Source organism: Lonchura striata, chromosome 10, assembly GCF_046129695.1.
Source record: "Lonchura striata isolate bLonStr1 chromosome 10, bLonStr1.mat, whole genome shotgun sequence".
Classification (NCBI taxonomy): domain Eukaryota; kingdom Metazoa; phylum Chordata; class Aves; order Passeriformes; family Estrildidae; genus Lonchura; species Lonchura striata.
Genome location: NC_134612.1, coordinates 23,184,649 through 23,200,418, shown reverse-complemented (window position 1 = coordinate 23,200,418; position 15,770 = coordinate 23,184,649). Strand labels below are relative to the sequence as shown.

Here is a 15,770-nt window from a genome sequence, read left to right as displayed (position 1 = left end):
GTATTCACTAAGAAGGAATAAATTGTGCTAGATGTTATGATTTTTACCGGTGTGCTATAGACACAAGCTTCTCCCTGCTTGCTCCCAGGTATCTGTAATCTTTGATTCTTTTCCAGGAAAAGGAAATTCTGTTACTTGCTAAGGAAAATCTGTTATAAAAAGCTACTATTTTGGAAACATTTTCTGTGCACTGTGGTAGGCTCAGCCTCCCTGTACGCTGTCACGGTAATCTTCATGGGCTGAACGTCACCGAGGGAAGCAAGGAGCTTTCTGTCCAAACGGAAATCTTCCTAGGAGAAACTCTGACTTTCACCTCAACACCTGGACCCATGTATTCAGCTTAATTCCAGGAGAGAAGCTGCCAGAAAATACAAGAAAGGACTCGAGTGGAAATCCTTATGCCAACATGATGATAATTCATTCATGATAGATTTGGAGCAGAATTTGCCAATCCCTGGCAGCTCTGTGCCAAAATCAGGTGGGTGAAAGAGGCTTTGGGGACAATTAAACCCTTGATTCTGAGCCATAATGTCACGGAAGGTGGAAAGCTTTTTCCACATTGCTGGGATTCTTAGTCATCCCTTCCTTAAGCCTGAGGCACACATAACATCATTTTTCTTTAATGCTTTATACAGCAGCTCCTCAGCTCTGTGACTTGTGAAGTGCCACTTTCAGAATCCATGTTACGTGATCTGAGAGCTCACAGCTGTCCAGGTCAAACTGGAAAATACCAGGGGGAAAGCAGCAGCCTCCAGAGACTGGTGTCACCGATTGTCACTGTGGGTGACACCGTGACTGGAGTGTGTCACACAGCCTGTGCTGAGACCTGGGGGCAGAGTGGGAGCACAGCTGGGCTGACACACAGAGCTGGCATGGCAGCCTGCTCAGGGGACAGCTCTGCCATTTCTTCCCCACAGCCTCCCATTTCTCCAGGACATGACAATCCCACGCTTTTCTGGATAAGTACAGGAATCATAAAAAATGCAGTGGTATTGGACAAGCACTTTTCCACCTCAGTCTCCATGGCAACACCAGCATCTCTGGCATCTCATCAACATCTTTGGGGATGTCCCAGGTAAAGGACATTGGAAATGTGTACACTTTAATTATGTGTTTTGTTTTGAAAAAAAAATGCTGGGAATGCTTTGACCTGTTCACAATCTAGGCAACTTCACTCCTCTGAGAAGGTTTAGGATGTATCTTTCCACCAGCTGGAGTTTCCCTCATGTTAACCTCTGCAAAAAGTGACAAAACCACATTCTCTTCTGTAGCCTCTCCTGTTATTTCAGTTCCTGGTGCGCTAGAAAATCCAGGAGGATTAGTGACTTCCTCATTCTTCAGATCGAGCTCTGGGGAGAGGCCTGCGGAGCCGACACTGCCAAGAGTCACACGCTCCGTGCCCGGCTCCCAGCTCTCCCGTCCGCTGGTTCATCACTGCCCTGCCCTGCCAGCAGTGCCAAACATTCCCCTTCTCCTTGAAATTCCTGGTTCCCAGCCATGCTGTCACTGCTGGTGTGCGCGGAGAGCACCTGGCACACCTGCAGAGACCCGCGCTGGGACTGGCCCGCCCGCGCTGCGGGGGGACGGGAGGTCGGGGGAGGCTGCGGGTCCCGGCGGGGTTTGCGGGGTCCGTGGGGTGCAGGTCCCGCTGAGCTCGGGGCTCCGGGCGCCGTGCGGGGCAGGAGGGGGCGCGGAGGGGACAGCGGGGATAGTGGGGTGGGACAGCGGGGACAGCAGAGTGGGACAGCGGGGATAGTGGGGTGGGACAGCGGGGAGAGGTGAGGTGGGACAGCGGGGACAGCAGAATGGGACAGCGGGGAGAAGTGAGGTGGGGCAGCGCGGATGGGCACCTAGAAGAATTAGGGGAGACCCTCGGAGAGGGCCGACCAGCGGCGTTTCCGTAGTGTAGTGGTTATCACGTTCGCCTAACACGCGAAAGGTCCCCGGTTCGAAACCGGGCGGAAACACCAGCCAGGTGGCTTCTTTTTCTTCCTTGCCCGCCGGACGGCAGCACGGCTTTCATCCTCTCAATCTCCGTGCCGCAATTAATTTATTTAATCCGCGGCGCGGCAGGAATATTAAACCCGTTTTTTATCCCAATTTCGCGAGCCGCCCCCGGCGCGGAGGCCGGAACTCGCGTCCCGGAAGCGGCGGCGGCGTCAGCGGGACATGGCGGCCTGAGCGCGGCGCCCGGCGCTCTCTGCCCTCCGCAGGTGCGCGGGGCCCGCGGCGCTCGGGCCGGCCCGGGCGGGGCCGGGGGGCGCGGCGGCGGCGGGGCCGGGCCGCCGAGGCGGGGAGGGCGCTGCGGGCTCCGTCCCGTTCCGTGCCGCCCGGCGGCGGGGCCGCGCCGGGGGCGCCGCGGGTGCCGTGCCCCGATCGCTGCCCCGGGCCCGGGGCCGCGCCGGGACCGCTCCGGGCCCCGGTCCGCCGCGGAGCAGCCGCCCCGCGGAATGAGCGCGGGCCGGGCCGAGCCTCGGGCCGCTCCCGGGCCCGGCTGTGACACGGTGTGAGAAGAACCGGGCTTAGCCGGGCTAATCCGGGGGGGCCGGGAGCACTCGGGGCTCTGCCCGCGCTCCCGGGTCGAGCAGCGGCCGCCAGCTCGCTGTCCCTGCTGCTGCCAGGCTGCCCTGAGCGAGGACGCTGTTCGGACACTCCTCTGTGATCGCTAACTCTGTTAGGGGGTAAAAAAGGTGAAATCGTGCATATAAATTGATTTTTTTTTTTTTTTTTGCTTTTGCTTTCGCAGACCAGAAAGTGTCTGCAGCGCGTTCCCAAAATGCAGTATTCCCATCACTGTGAGCACCTGCTGGAGAGGCTGAACAAACAGCGAGAGGCCGGATTCCTCTGCGACTGCACCGTGGTCATCGGGGAATTCCAGTTCAAAGCACACAGGAATGTGCTTGCCTCCTTCAGCGAGTATTTCGGGGCCTTTTACAGAGACGCATCTGACAACAACGTTGTCTTGGATCAGACTCAAGTGAAAGCTGATGGATTCCAAAAGCTCCTGGAATTTATTTACACAGGAAACTTAAACCTTGACAGGTAACATGCTGTTAAAGGGGAATAGGGAAATAAACTTTGTGGTAAGGCAGAGATGGATTTTTTTTAATAACATCTGGAGAAACAAATAGCAGTGGATGTGATGAATATTAACAACTTGAAGTTCCTGTTTGTTTGTTTTGAAATACCACATGACATGTGAGTGCCAAAATAAAGGTGTGTTGTCTGATATTTCACTAAGTGTTAGCTTCAGTCTCCTGCTGTTTCTGTCTGCTTTGGGGGAGATTAAACATCCTGCATGATTACCAGGAGAGCGAAGGACAAGTGTGTGTCTGGGGGTGAATTACTGTAGTCTTTTTTTTCAGAAACACACAGGAACTGTGGATGTGGTAGACATTTAAGTCTGAGGGATGGGTGAGGATAGGCACAGTTTTAAGTCACATTTGTTAGAATTTGAATGATCTGTTACTTAAAATTTTATATTGCGTTGCCTAAAAGAAGTCACAGAAAATGTGTTTCCCCTCATTACTGCATTGATTTTGTGCCCGTTGTGCTGCTTCACATACAGTGAGGATGCTTTTTTCTTTGCAGTGCCTTTTTCTCAGCAAAGGAGATTTGTCTCTCATGAAGGATGTACCAAGTCCAGGATTTTTACTTCTTTCTCAATGTCTGATGTCAAATGCAGGCTTAAAAACTTTTAGTTTCTAAAGTGTCGAAACTCACACTCAGTAATTTAAGTACACAGATACAGGGTGGTTTTTTTAATTAGCTACAGGCATTAACAGCAGCAGAGCTGAAGTTAGTGATTGGTGCTTTGCCAGTTAGATGTGAGCAGAACTGTGCAGGGTTCATGATGTCCATCTGGGACTCCAGCAGGAGGGTTTCTGGATTTTCTGAGCAGGTGGCTCTCTGAAGGAGGAGAAAGGTGGAGGTACCAAGGAAGGTGAAAATACCATTCTTACCCAGAGAGAACTATTGGGCTGTAGGTGACACCTGTCGTTTTGTCCTGTGACCCTTCAGGGATTGATGGAGCTGCCTGCAAAGTCTGCTGTTCTCAGAGGTGGTGGGTGACATCAGGAGGGGACTTTGAACCCAGCACTCGCATAGTACAAGATACTGAAACAGTTGTGCTCATATGGAGAGCAATTGTGGCAAGTTGTTTATTGTTAGAATGAGGTTGTTTACTGTGAATCTCTCTTTAAAGTGCTGTAAGTCCATAAATGCACTCATGGTACATGTTGCCACCTATTCCAGATGGTTTTTTCCATCAAGGCATGTGTGGCAGAAACTGAAAAATAGAGTGTAGTGGTTTAAATGAGGATTTCCTTGGTATTACTAGTTTCTGTGTGCGGCTGATACATAATTAAGACTATTTGCAAATTGTTTTATAAAACAAGATTAATGTTTTATTCAACTGCCATGGGAGTGCTGAGGTGAATGCACTGCTAGTGAATTACCTGAGATCTTGGCCAGAAGGTTTATGAAATGGTGTTTTATGTATTTTATTTTCCAGGGTTTTACCCCTTTGTGCTGTTATTTCAGAGCCGTTTGGACCAACAAGCCCATGTCCAGCCCTCAGCAACTTACAAGTTGACTTTTAACTTAAAATTCTACAAGAGGCATGTAACTGAAATAAAATCCGCAGTTTGAGGGTCTGTAGACCCCACTAGACACAGACCTGCAGTTCAGGAATAATTGACATTTTAGAGCCTTGTGGCACTACAGCTCCAAGAAATTAAATGTTACTGTGTGTTCTCAAAGTTACATTTTCTGACAGTATAACTCTTCTGCAGCTCTGTGTCTGTTTGTGATACAGTTGATGCAGAACAAATGTTTGCTTTGTCCAGAATGTTTCATCCAAGTCTTGTTTCCTTGCAGCTGGAATGTTAAAGAGATTCACCAGGCTGCTGACTATCTCAAAGTAGAAGAAGTGGTCACTAAATGCAAGATCAAGATGGAGGACTTTGCTTTTATTGCTAATCCCTCTTCCACAGAGACATCCAGTATCACTGGGAATGTTGAAATGAACCAGCAGACCTGCCTCCTGACTCTCCGAGATTACAACAATCGGGAGGAGAAGGAAGATGCTGCTGCAGCAGAGCTGGTTCCACCACAGGCAAAGAAAGCAGCTTTAGAAAAGAAATCTCCACAACCCAAAAAGCGAAAGAAGAATTTCAGCCCCCCCAAAAGCACGGAGAAGAAATCCCTCCAATATCAGAACGAGGTGGCTGAGAACACGTCCTTTGAGATGTTTTTAGATGCAAACAAGCTGGCCACCCACATAACAGAGCAGGCAGCCCAGGGGAGCGACAACTCGGAGCTGCAGCTGGCGGCGGTGGTGGAGAGCGAAACGCTGGCGGCACAGGATATCCTGGCCCAGAGCATGGCAGCCAAACAGAAACGGGGAAAGCCTCAGCAGAGCTGTGCCCTGAAGGAGCACTGCATGTCCAACATAGCCAGTGACAAGAGCACTTACCAGCTGGAGAGCTCAGGGGAGGAGCTGGACCAGAAGTTCTCCAAAGCCAAGCCAGTGTGTAACACCTGTGGGAAGGTGTTCTCCGAAGCCAGCAGCCTCCGGCGGCACATGAGGATACACAAAGGGGTCAAGCCCTACGTGTGCCAGCTCTGTGGGAAGGCCTTCACCCAATGCAATCAGTTGAAAACACATGTAAGAACTCACACAGGTAAGCCACTGGACGTGTCTCGTGGGCTGTGGAGTCCTGGGATCACACACAGCCTGGGAGTGCAGCACTAGAAAGATTCTGACTTCTTCCTCTTGAAATTTTGTCTGCTGTCACTGTGCATGCAGGGGTAGACCCAAATAACATTAAATGTTTCAGCATTTTTCAGTACTAAATCATAGTTTCAATAGCTAGAGAGGACTCTGTTATTCTGAACATCTTGATTTCTGGGAAGACTTAGGAGAGCTGACTGTTCTTCAGCTGTAGAGTAGTGGAGTGGCCAAAAGCCACTGTCAGTAGAGCATGAAAAGCAAGCTGTACTTGATACAAGAATTTCTGTTGCTGCTCTTTTTTAAACTTCAAAACCTAATATATGTTTGAGAACAAGAGTGGGGAAAAAATTCAGTCTTATAACTTGTTCCATTGGGTCTTCAACAAAGGTAGGAGGTTGGCTGAATTACTACAACATTTAGGATTTTATTTCGTGCAGCTGAAACCTGTGATGGTGTTATAATCTCTGCATTCAATAGCATTACCAGGAGCTTGTGTCATATCAGACATGCAAGAGAAATCACTTAGGAGCACTTAAACATTTTAATCCAGCATGTCTGACTTAAAAAGGTGATGAACAAATAATTGGGAAGATGCAGAGGAGAGGTCCTGTGCTTGTCTTTCCATCTGTTCTGTATGTTTTTAAAGCTCTGAGCAGAGGTCACAGTTTTTCCAGGAAGCTGTGAAAATGTAGGAAATCTTGAGGAACAGCTGCAGGAGAACACCTTCCTATTCCTGTGACTTAGGGAGAGAGTTTCAAACTGTCAGCCAGGGTCTAAGCAAAGATTCACACACTTGATTGCAGGATTCAGGGACAGTGCTGGTAGGAATGCCAGCTGTACTTTGTACCTCTGAGGGTGTTGTCCTGGGAACTTTTGCAACAGTGGGGAGAGAATTCCATGGTGTTGGTTGCTCAATGGCATGCATGTCTTTTACTTTTGAAGTTTTTATGTACCCTATTTACTCATGAGATTTGATTGTGCACTCTCGGAGTGGCAGAGAAAGGCATTTTTATACTTTCTAGGACTGCAGAGTTGCACAAGCCCTTAGAGGGGACAATTCACCACTAAGTGGACATAAATAGTCAGAGAAGTACCTGTAACATTCTGCAACAGACGCTAATGAGAAATTAGGGAGCACTAGACTGTATGTTGAAGACCTGTTGCTGTTGGACAAGCAAGAAAAAAAAGATAATTTGTTAATTTTAAATATTCAGAATGATGAACAGACATAACCAGCTGAGCGTCTGAAACTGAAGTGGCAGCATTCTTAAAATAATGTGGAGAAGCTGGCACTATTAAAAGCATTATTACTTCTTTTTTTCCCTCCCAAACATAATGTGTTAAAAAACATTCCTGTTATCGTCTGTGCTCTAGCACGTTCCACTTCAGTGGACTGATTACAGGATTTTCCAAGATGTTATTTGTAAGAAGTATTAGAAGAGACACCTGAGCTTTGGTCAGGTCATGGATTGCAAAGCTTTCTTATGTAAATACAGAGAGCACGAGGGTGTTGTTTTCCACCAGGGGAGAAGCCATACAAGTGTGAACTCTGTGACAAAGGCTTTGCCCAGAAGTGCCAGCTGGTGTTCCACAGCCGGATGCACCATGGAGAGGAGAAGCCTTACAAATGTGATGTCTGCAACCTGCAGTTTGCAACCTCGAGCAACCTGAAGATCCACGCCAGGTAGGCACAAGTGAAATCTTGCACATGCTTATCCTTGAGTTTATTTAAACAGAAACATTTACTCCAGTGTGAGTAAGAGTTACACATGAAAGTGATATCTACTTCTTTTCTTGTGGGGCTTCTCTCACAATGCCTAACAGTAATTGTATGGAGCTGCATTAGTTGGTCATTAAGGAGGAGATTTGTGCTGGATGAATGTACAGCCTGAGTCTGGTATCCTTCCTTTAAACTACTTGTAGCACCAGAGAGGAAGTGGGAAGTGAGAGAAGTTTTGACTGCCGTCTGCATGGGGCTTTTAGCAACTTTGGCAGGAATGATATTCCCATAGAAATCTCCCATGTTAGGAATCATCATCTTATATTTCACTACCCTAAAGCGCACAGCATGCTGAGTTCCCACAGGCCGGGAACTGTGGTTCAGTTCAGCTGCCTGGGGAACCACGGATGTGCCAATGGCAGCGGGAGCAAGCCGGGAGTTTTGCCCGCAGGACCTGTGCACTCACGCCAGCTCTGTTGTGCTCGGTTGTTGCCCGTTTGCTGTACCCCAGAGTGGTGGCAGGAGCAGCAGGGGACAGAACCATCCCTGTGGCTGTGGGAGCGGTGGCAGGAGCAGCAGGGGACAGAACCATCCCTGTGGCTGTGGGAGCGGTGGCAGGAGCAGCAGGGGACAGAACCATCCCTGTGGCTGTCAGAGCGGTGGCAGGAGCCGTCCCTGTGGCCGTCCCTGTGGCTGTGGGAGCGGTGGCAGGAGCACCAGGGCACAGAGCCATCCCTGTGGCTGTCAGAGCGGTGGCAGGAGCTGTCCCTGTGGTCGTCCCTGTGGCTGTCAGGGCGGTGGCAGGAGCCGTCCCTGTGGCCGTCCCTGTGGCTGTCAGGGAGGTGGCAGGAGCCGTCCCTGTGGCTGTCAGGGCAGTGGCAGGAGCAGCAGGGGACAGAACCATCCCTGTGGCTGTCCCTGTGGCTGTCAGGGCGGTGGCAGGAGCAGCAGGGGACAGAGCTGTCCCTGTGGCTGTGGGAGCGGTGGCAGGAGCCGTCCCTGTGTCTGTCAGGGCGGTGGCAGGAGCAACAGGGGACAGAGCCGTCCCTGTGGCCGTCCCTGTGGCTGTCAGGGCGGTGGCAGGAGCAACAGGGGACAGAGCTGTCCCTGTGGCAGTGGGAGCGGTGGCAGGAGCCGTCCCCGTGGCCGTCCCTGTGGCTGTCAGGGAGGTGGCAGGAGCCGTCCCTGTGGCTGTCAGGGCAGTGGCAGGAGCAGCAGGGGACAGAACCATCCCTGTGGCTGTCCCTGTGGCTGTCAGGGCGGTGGCAGGAGCAGCAGGGGACAGAGCTGTCCCTGTGGCTGTGGGAGCGGTGGCAGGAGCCGTCCCTGTGGCTGTCAGGGCGGTGGCAGGAGCAACAGGGGACAGAGCTGTCCCTGTGGCAGTGGGAGCGGTGGCAGGAGCCGTCCCCGTGGCCGTCCCTCAGCGGGTGCCGCTCGCGGTGTCGTTGCAGGAAGCACAGCGGGGAGAAGCCGTACGTGTGCGACCGCTGCGGGCAGCGCTTCGCGCAGGCCAGCACGCTGACGTACCACGTGCGGCGGCACACCGGCGAGAAGCCCTACGTGTGCGACAGCTGCGGCAAAGCCTTCGCCGTGTCCAGCTCGCTCATCACCCACTCCCGCAAACACACAGGTACGGGGCGCTGCGGCCTCCTGGACGGGGCACGGCCCAAAAATCCACCTTGGGATTCTCGTCCAGCTCCTTCCTCGTGCTGTTTTTCCTTTGATTCCAGTTTTGGGAGCACTTTGTCTCATTGGACGTTATCTTCGTTTCGTTTCGATTTGTTCTTAATGCGTGTTCTGGTTTTTATGTTGAAATAACAACGTGCTTGTGTTTCCTTTAGGAGAGAAGCCATATATCTGTGGCATTTGTGAAAAGAGTTTTATTTCCTCTGGAGAGCTCAATAAACATTTTCGGTCCCATACAGGTCAGTTTTCAGACAAGCTGCTTCCTGCACCATAAATTTTAATCTGCTTTTACTCTTTTGCCTTTAAAATACATTGTATTGGTCTGTACTTGAAAGTAGAACAGTTTCTTAATTTATATATGTCTGGGTTAACATAATGTAAAGAAAATATTCATTCATTTTTTAATTGCCTTTAAAGTAGTATCCGTGCCACAGCGTAGGTGATGTATGATTGAGGCTTTAGTTAAAATGTTTGGGTCCTCTTGCTTTGTTTTAAATTGTTATTCTGGAAATTATTTTATTCTAATAGAGACACAGACAAAATAAAAGTTACAAAGCTGTATTTCAAAGTAGAACATTGAAATCTGTTATCCTATGTCTCTGACTGTATTTTTTTTCCAACATCAAGATTGTTCTCACTGCCAAACCAATTTTTTTCAGGTGAAAGACCGTTTATCTGTGAAATGTGTGGAAATTCCTACACAGATATAAAAAACCTTAAGAAGCACAAAACAAAAGTTCACACAGGTGAGTTTGTTGTGCAATGAAAGGTTAAGAAACCTTTAAGGTTAAGAAACCTCTTTTGCCTTCCATGCTGAATAAATATTTTTGCTCATCCTAGGCTAAAATTAGAAAACAAAGGAATTTTGGATAGGAGTTGTTTTTAGGGCCAAAAGCATCTGTATCCAGCCTTGTTCAGCACTGGCTCCATACCCCTTGTCCTCTGTTCATCCTTGTGTATTGACCATAAATGCCTTGCCTCTGTCATATGGAAGAGGGAATAAATTGTGTCTGTGTACATCTGGACTGGGAGGGAGAGGGTGAGAAAATGAACCATGTGCAGAGACAGCATGGAATTTAGGAAAGCCCCAGTGCAGCAGGAAGCCAGTGGTGAGGGCAGGACAGCACTGAGTGTGGAGAGGGCCTGGCAGAGCTGGGGGGATGATCTGGGAGAGCTGCCAAGGCAGGCCAGCTCTCATGGAGAGACAGCAGGCAGCCAGGAGTGCCTCAGCACTGGAATAACAGACTTTGAAGCATGCTTTGGCAGAGGAAGGGTCAGATATCTGATGTGGCTTAGTCACAGAGCCTTCCAAGAGAAGTGGCTGGCTGCATTCCAGCAGGAAGGCATCAAGGAACATACTAACAGGGTTTCAATTAAAAATAGAAAGTAATTCTTCAAGTGACTGGATAAAGTCTGTAATATATCTGGCTGGAATGGAGTTAAGAAATGTTGTCTTCCAAAGAAGTTTACAGACAAATGATGCTTTGTACACTGCTGTTTCAGTTAAACCAGGATGCTTGGATTTAGATCTGGTTCTGAGACTTTCTGGGGTGGAAAATCTGAAGGAAACTTCCATTATTACATTTTTTCCAAAGATCCTTTGTACACTGTGATGCTAAGGGTTTGTTATCTTCTGTACTCAGCCAAGTAGAGATCATGTTGGAATGCATCATCCTTCCAGTTGTCACACTACAAGGTTCTGACAGTCATTGGAAAGGGAATTTACAGAATCCGTGCACAAGCTTTTGAACATTTCTTTCTGGTTTTTTTTTATTGTTGTTTCCACAGGACCTGAAACTTCCCCTGATTCTACTGCACTTGATAATTCTTTCAACGAACAAGAATCCATTCAGAGTCAGAAAAGTCCATTATCAGAGTCCATAGATGTGAAACCCTCTGAGATGTCTTTGGCACTTCCTCTCCCCATTGGGACTGAAGACCATCAGATGCTGCTCCCCGTGACAGGGAGCCAGTCCCCTTCATCAGAAACGTTACTGAGATCTGCTGTGACCGGATATTCAGAACCTCAGTTCATTTTCCTGCAGCAGTTGTACTGACAGAGCAGTGCAGAGCCATCCAGGTAGTTTGGTAGTGAACTTGGGAATGTTTGGTAAGATGAACACAAACAACCAGTCATGCTCTCAGAGTTGGACATGTTCTTTGTTTTCCTCTGTGTAAAGACACCTGTAAGGCATTTCCATTGTGCAGTGCTGGGTTGTGCTAATCTACAATCAAATTTCTATTTGTGATTAACACTGATTTCCAGGAGATAATTCTGGCAACACACCTGCCTTAAGAATTCTCTGTTACATATGTTAATGTGCTTTGGAGTTCTCTTCCCATATTCCTGCTGAGTTGATGTGTCACAGTGTCATTTGAGAACAGATATTTTAAGCCATAGTTGATAGTTGAGGAAGTTTAACCCAGAGGCGTAGGGAGAAATCATAATTTGGATGTAATAGTAAGCCTGCACTCCAAGGTGCTAGAATGGCCCCTGATGAAGGCAGGTCAGTGCTCTGCTGAGGCTCTTGCACAATTTGCTGCCTGCCAGAAGTGCCATCTTCAGGTGGAGCCTGACCAGAGTGAAAGGTTTGGGTGTTATTTTCCTGACAACAAAAGTAAAGGAGGGTTAATTTTTGTCTGAAGTGTGGCAAGTGGGAGGGTCCTAATGGCATAGATACTCCTGGGTCTTCTTTCCAACAAATTGCCTTTCTTTGTTTGTTTGAAGTGAATCCAACATTGTTGTATCTTGTCTCAGATTTATTTTTCACATCCTTAAAACACCATGGGTTTCCCACAAATAGCAACAAAAGGAGAACTGGGACATGCATGTTGTAGATGAGGCGAAAAGATGGAAAAGATGCAGTGATTAATTAGTGAGGCTTTTTTTTTTTTTTTTTTTTTTTTTTTTTGCTGTAGTGCTGCTGCTTCTTGTGCTAGACGGGGTACAAAAGAGGAGATAAATCCTGCCCTTCACTGTGAAAATAATAAGTGAACACTACATGAGGAGGCATTAAAGCAGATTGATATTCTTCCAGGCAAGGTTTTGTTAAGAGTTTGACTGATTTAATTAAAGTTTTTTGTATTGTTTTACCTCTCATGTCACTTGTCCACAGTAACTGCACAAAATTGGTACCTAGCAAGGCCCAGGTAGATAGGCTTTATTACTAGCAACAGACATATTTAAAAAGCAACATTTTAATGTCTTGGTAGGGTCATAAAAAGCTAGGTGACAATAGAAGTACTTTTCTACTCCATTTTGCCAGTTTGTGCCATTAACAATTGTAAGCATTATTGTAATAATCAAACAGTAATGAAGCAGTCATGATACTGTACCAACAATGCATTTAAAGTTATCCTTTGTTGGTTATTTACTTGGTGCTAGCATTTATTTCCACTGATGCCTTGTGTCCAGACGTTGATAAATAGAAGAGCATAGAAGATACCTCTGAACTGATTCTGTTCTACATGGAGTAATAATTAATCTGCACCTTAATTAAACAGACTTGTGGAAAATTTCTTGAAGGATTTCATTTAAAGAGTCTGAAAATGGTCCCTTGACTCCTGAGTGTGACTGTAATTTTTTTTTCTCCTCCTACATGTTTGTATTTGTAAAGTAATAGACCTTTTGCTGTTTTGTGTTGATCATTTTAGTATGGGGCATGTTTTTAACCTGCTGCTTGGTTAAATTTTATGCTTTAATATATAGTAGATTTGCTGATGAAGCCCACTGTGGCCAGCAGGAGTACAGCCATGTTCAACAGGAACATCTCTAATGCAGGAATCTCACACTGTCCTCACTGGGAGATAGTTATTGCAGAGACTTTAATTTCCCTGCTTGTCTGTCCTACAACGCTTATGAACAGCTGATGTTCATAATGCTGGCAAATGACAAAGGATAAAGTTCTCTGGTATTTTATTTTTGGCATTTCCTTTTGCCTCTCCTCTTGTCTCTTTCAGCTTCTGTTGGTGTAGCCCCTGAGGGATTCCTCAGCCTTTTAAGACTGAAGAACCACAAAATCGGGATTTTGACTGTGTGTAGCTTGTACTAAGCTCCCTCTTTGCTGTCTCTCTCTGAAAGTAGAGCAGAAATCTTGGGATAGACATAAGTTTAGTCATGAATACTGAGAAAGAAAATGCTGTACAACCGATAACTTGCATATTTAAACAGCTTTGGAAGACAAATTAATGATATGCTGCTGGTACCTGAGGAAAAGCAGCTCAGGATAAACATATCCAGGATAAATGACCAGGAGAGATAATAGCTCTGGAGAGAAACCTAAACAATAACTACATTCCTACATAGAAAATGCATTCCATAACAGTGTTTGTTTGGACTGGTTTTATATTTCTAATATTATAGCTTATTACTGTATTCTTAGATTTCAGACTTTTTTAAAAAATACAGTGCTTAGATTTATACAGGATTTGTTTAGATACTTATAACAGTAACAGTTGCTTTATTAGTCATTTAGTTTTCTTTATAGACAAGAAGATATTCATTATTTTTTACAAGACAGCAATTTTAACCTTTCTTAATAGAATACACAGGCTTTTAGTTTTGTCTTGGAGCAATAATTTAGTGACCTGCACTCTTGAGTCCCCATCTGAGAATCTTGATTTTTATCCTCATCTTTCATGAAGATATCTCAGCTGCTGAGGTATGATCTCTACCAACTGTATTCATTTACTAGAATATAGATTTTAAATAAATAAATATATATAAATATATATATATATTTGTAGGTGTGTTCAGGCTGTAGGTCTGAACCTTCACCTGTACCTTTTGCCAATAGATGCATGGAAATCAGCTGCACATGTAAGCCCTAGGCTTAAGGATTCTGGGTTCATTTTGAAGTACAAGGCTTATAACAGTATTGGTAATTTCTGTAAGGGATTAATAAGGGAGAGCATGGAATATTTCTAGGCATGTGTCCTTGCAAAAGAAAAGAAGGAATTTCAATAATTCTGTGAAGAGTAATACAAAGAATGTGACATGTTTCGTCACACTGCTGTTTCAGTCAATTTTGCACTGAGGTTGGTGCAAGTTTTGCCTGAATAGCTTATCTGCATCTCTAAATCTCTGAATTGACTGTTTGATAGTGAAAATATCTCCTTGTATCACATTTGCTTCTAAATTAGTGCCTCTAAGTGGGCACAAAGCATGACAACCTTTCTGAAATCACGTGCTACAAAACAATTTTCAAGGGCAGACAAGTCCCACATGAAGGATTTCAGGACTGTGATCCAGGAGAGGCTCAATAAGTCTTGCAGCACTAAGTTCAGATAAGGACTAATAACTGATTTCTTTGGTTAAATTATTTTTAAAGTATCTGCCATGTATATACAATTTTTCCTCTGTTATTTGTATATACCTCAACTCTCAATTTTATAATTCCCTGGGAAGGGAGGGAGTTGTACATATTTAGCCTGAAGTGTTTTATGTTAGACTTTAATAAACTTGTTTTATAATTTTCCCTCACCTTGTGTCTCCTGTTTATAACTACAAGGGGTAGCAACAAAAGCAGGAGGGAACCAGTCAGACACAGCCCCTGTCTCCACCCTGGCATGAGGACCATGGAGCACACAGTAGGATTTGGGGGACCTCTGCTGCACCCCTGCCCTGCTGGATCAGTCACTTGCCTTCATTTGCCTCCCCTCTAAAACTGGGGGGGGGGGGGAAATGAAGCCTTTCAGCAAGTACAGTGAGGTCTAAAAGTTGAAAAAAAAAAAATTCAGAGTTGGATTATGCTTGCTTTAGCTCCTGAATAACTCAGAAGAACATGGCAAAAAGAATCTAGCCTATGTAAATTCTCTTATTCCAAACAACACAAGATACATCTAAGAATTTCAAGGTCGGAGAAAGGAAGAAATAGAAGTCTCTAGCATGGCCTTCTTTAAGCAATACAAGGTTTTGCACAAATAATTGTTTTAGTTTGGAGGAAGCTGTTTATACAGAATTTGGTAGGAATTACTCTGCAGCCCTTTCTTACAAAGGAATATCAAAGAAAACTGTAACACATGAGCTGTTTTTATGGATATTGTCAGTAATGAAGAGGGCTTTATGAGCTGCTGTTAAACAAGAGTTCAGATAGATTGCAAATACTTCAAACACATACACCAGGCACTTTTAGATGCCATTTTACCTGATATAGTTTGACTGTGATATTGTTGCCATCTTATCACATCACTAAAACCAAAATACTGCTGTTGGTAGAGTTGGGTACCTGTTAACTGCCTCAGATTAACAAATGTCATTCATACAAGTAAATTAAAATTTAATTTGAGCAGTGAAATTAGACTGAACTTCATATACCTGACAAGGTGAAGAAAGATACATGTTAAAAAATACCTGTTTGAATCTTGCAGTGGTATTTATAGCAAGAAATTCTGTCACCAGTGTGACAGTACCGATACTATCAGAGTGTCACCTGCAATGATCCAGAGCAGCAGCACTCAGAAAAGTACCAACACAGGATTATCAAATGCTTTCAAAATTAAGGAATGTTCATAGCAGATTCTTCTCAAACCACCATGTTTGGTGTATCCCCAACTTCAGTTCTCGTTGCTGCCTCTTTCCTGCTGACCAAGAGTTAAAATACAGAGCTGGGTGTTCACAGGGTGATGTAT

At 45.9% G+C, this 15,770-nt stretch overlaps 1 protein-coding gene and 1 non-coding gene across 2 annotated transcripts; both read left to right on the top strand.

Moving 5' to 3' along the window:
• Positions 1-1,894: 1,894 nt before the first annotated feature.
• On the top strand, positions 1,895-1,967 carry TRNAV-AAC (transfer RNA valine (anticodon AAC)). The gene has a single exon. It is a non-coding gene; the product is annotated as a tRNA-Val (tRNA).
• A 132-nt stretch (positions 1,968-2,099) lies between these two features.
• Positions 2,100-14,622, top strand: MYNN (myoneurin). The gene is made up of 8 exons (XM_021548195.3): positions 2,100-2,213; positions 2,747-3,042; positions 4,879-5,684; positions 7,259-7,418; positions 8,906-9,084; positions 9,296-9,379; positions 9,800-9,886; positions 10,929-14,622. The coding sequence occupies exons 2-8, from the start codon at positions 2,777-2,779 to the stop codon at positions 11,195-11,197; spliced, it is 1,851 nt and encodes a 616-aa protein (XP_021403870.1). The 5' UTR covers positions 2,100-2,213; positions 2,747-2,776; the 3' UTR covers positions 11,198-14,622.
• The last annotated feature ends 1,148 nt before the right edge of the window (positions 14,623-15,770 follow it).

Bases quoted from the DNA above. Each gene is read 5' to 3' on its own strand.
- MYNN (XM_021548195.3), top strand. From the start codon at position 2,777: ATGCAGTATTCCCATCACTGTGAGCACCTGCTGGAGAGGCTGAACAAA. The intron at 5,685-7,258 runs GTAAGCCACTGG...GTTTTCCACCAG, and splicing joins ACATGTAAGAACTCACACAG to GGGAGAAGCCATACAAGTGT. The intron at 9,380-9,799 runs GTCAGTTTTCAG...AATTTTTTTCAG, and splicing joins ACATTTTCGGTCCCATACAG to GTGAAAGACCGTTTATCTGT.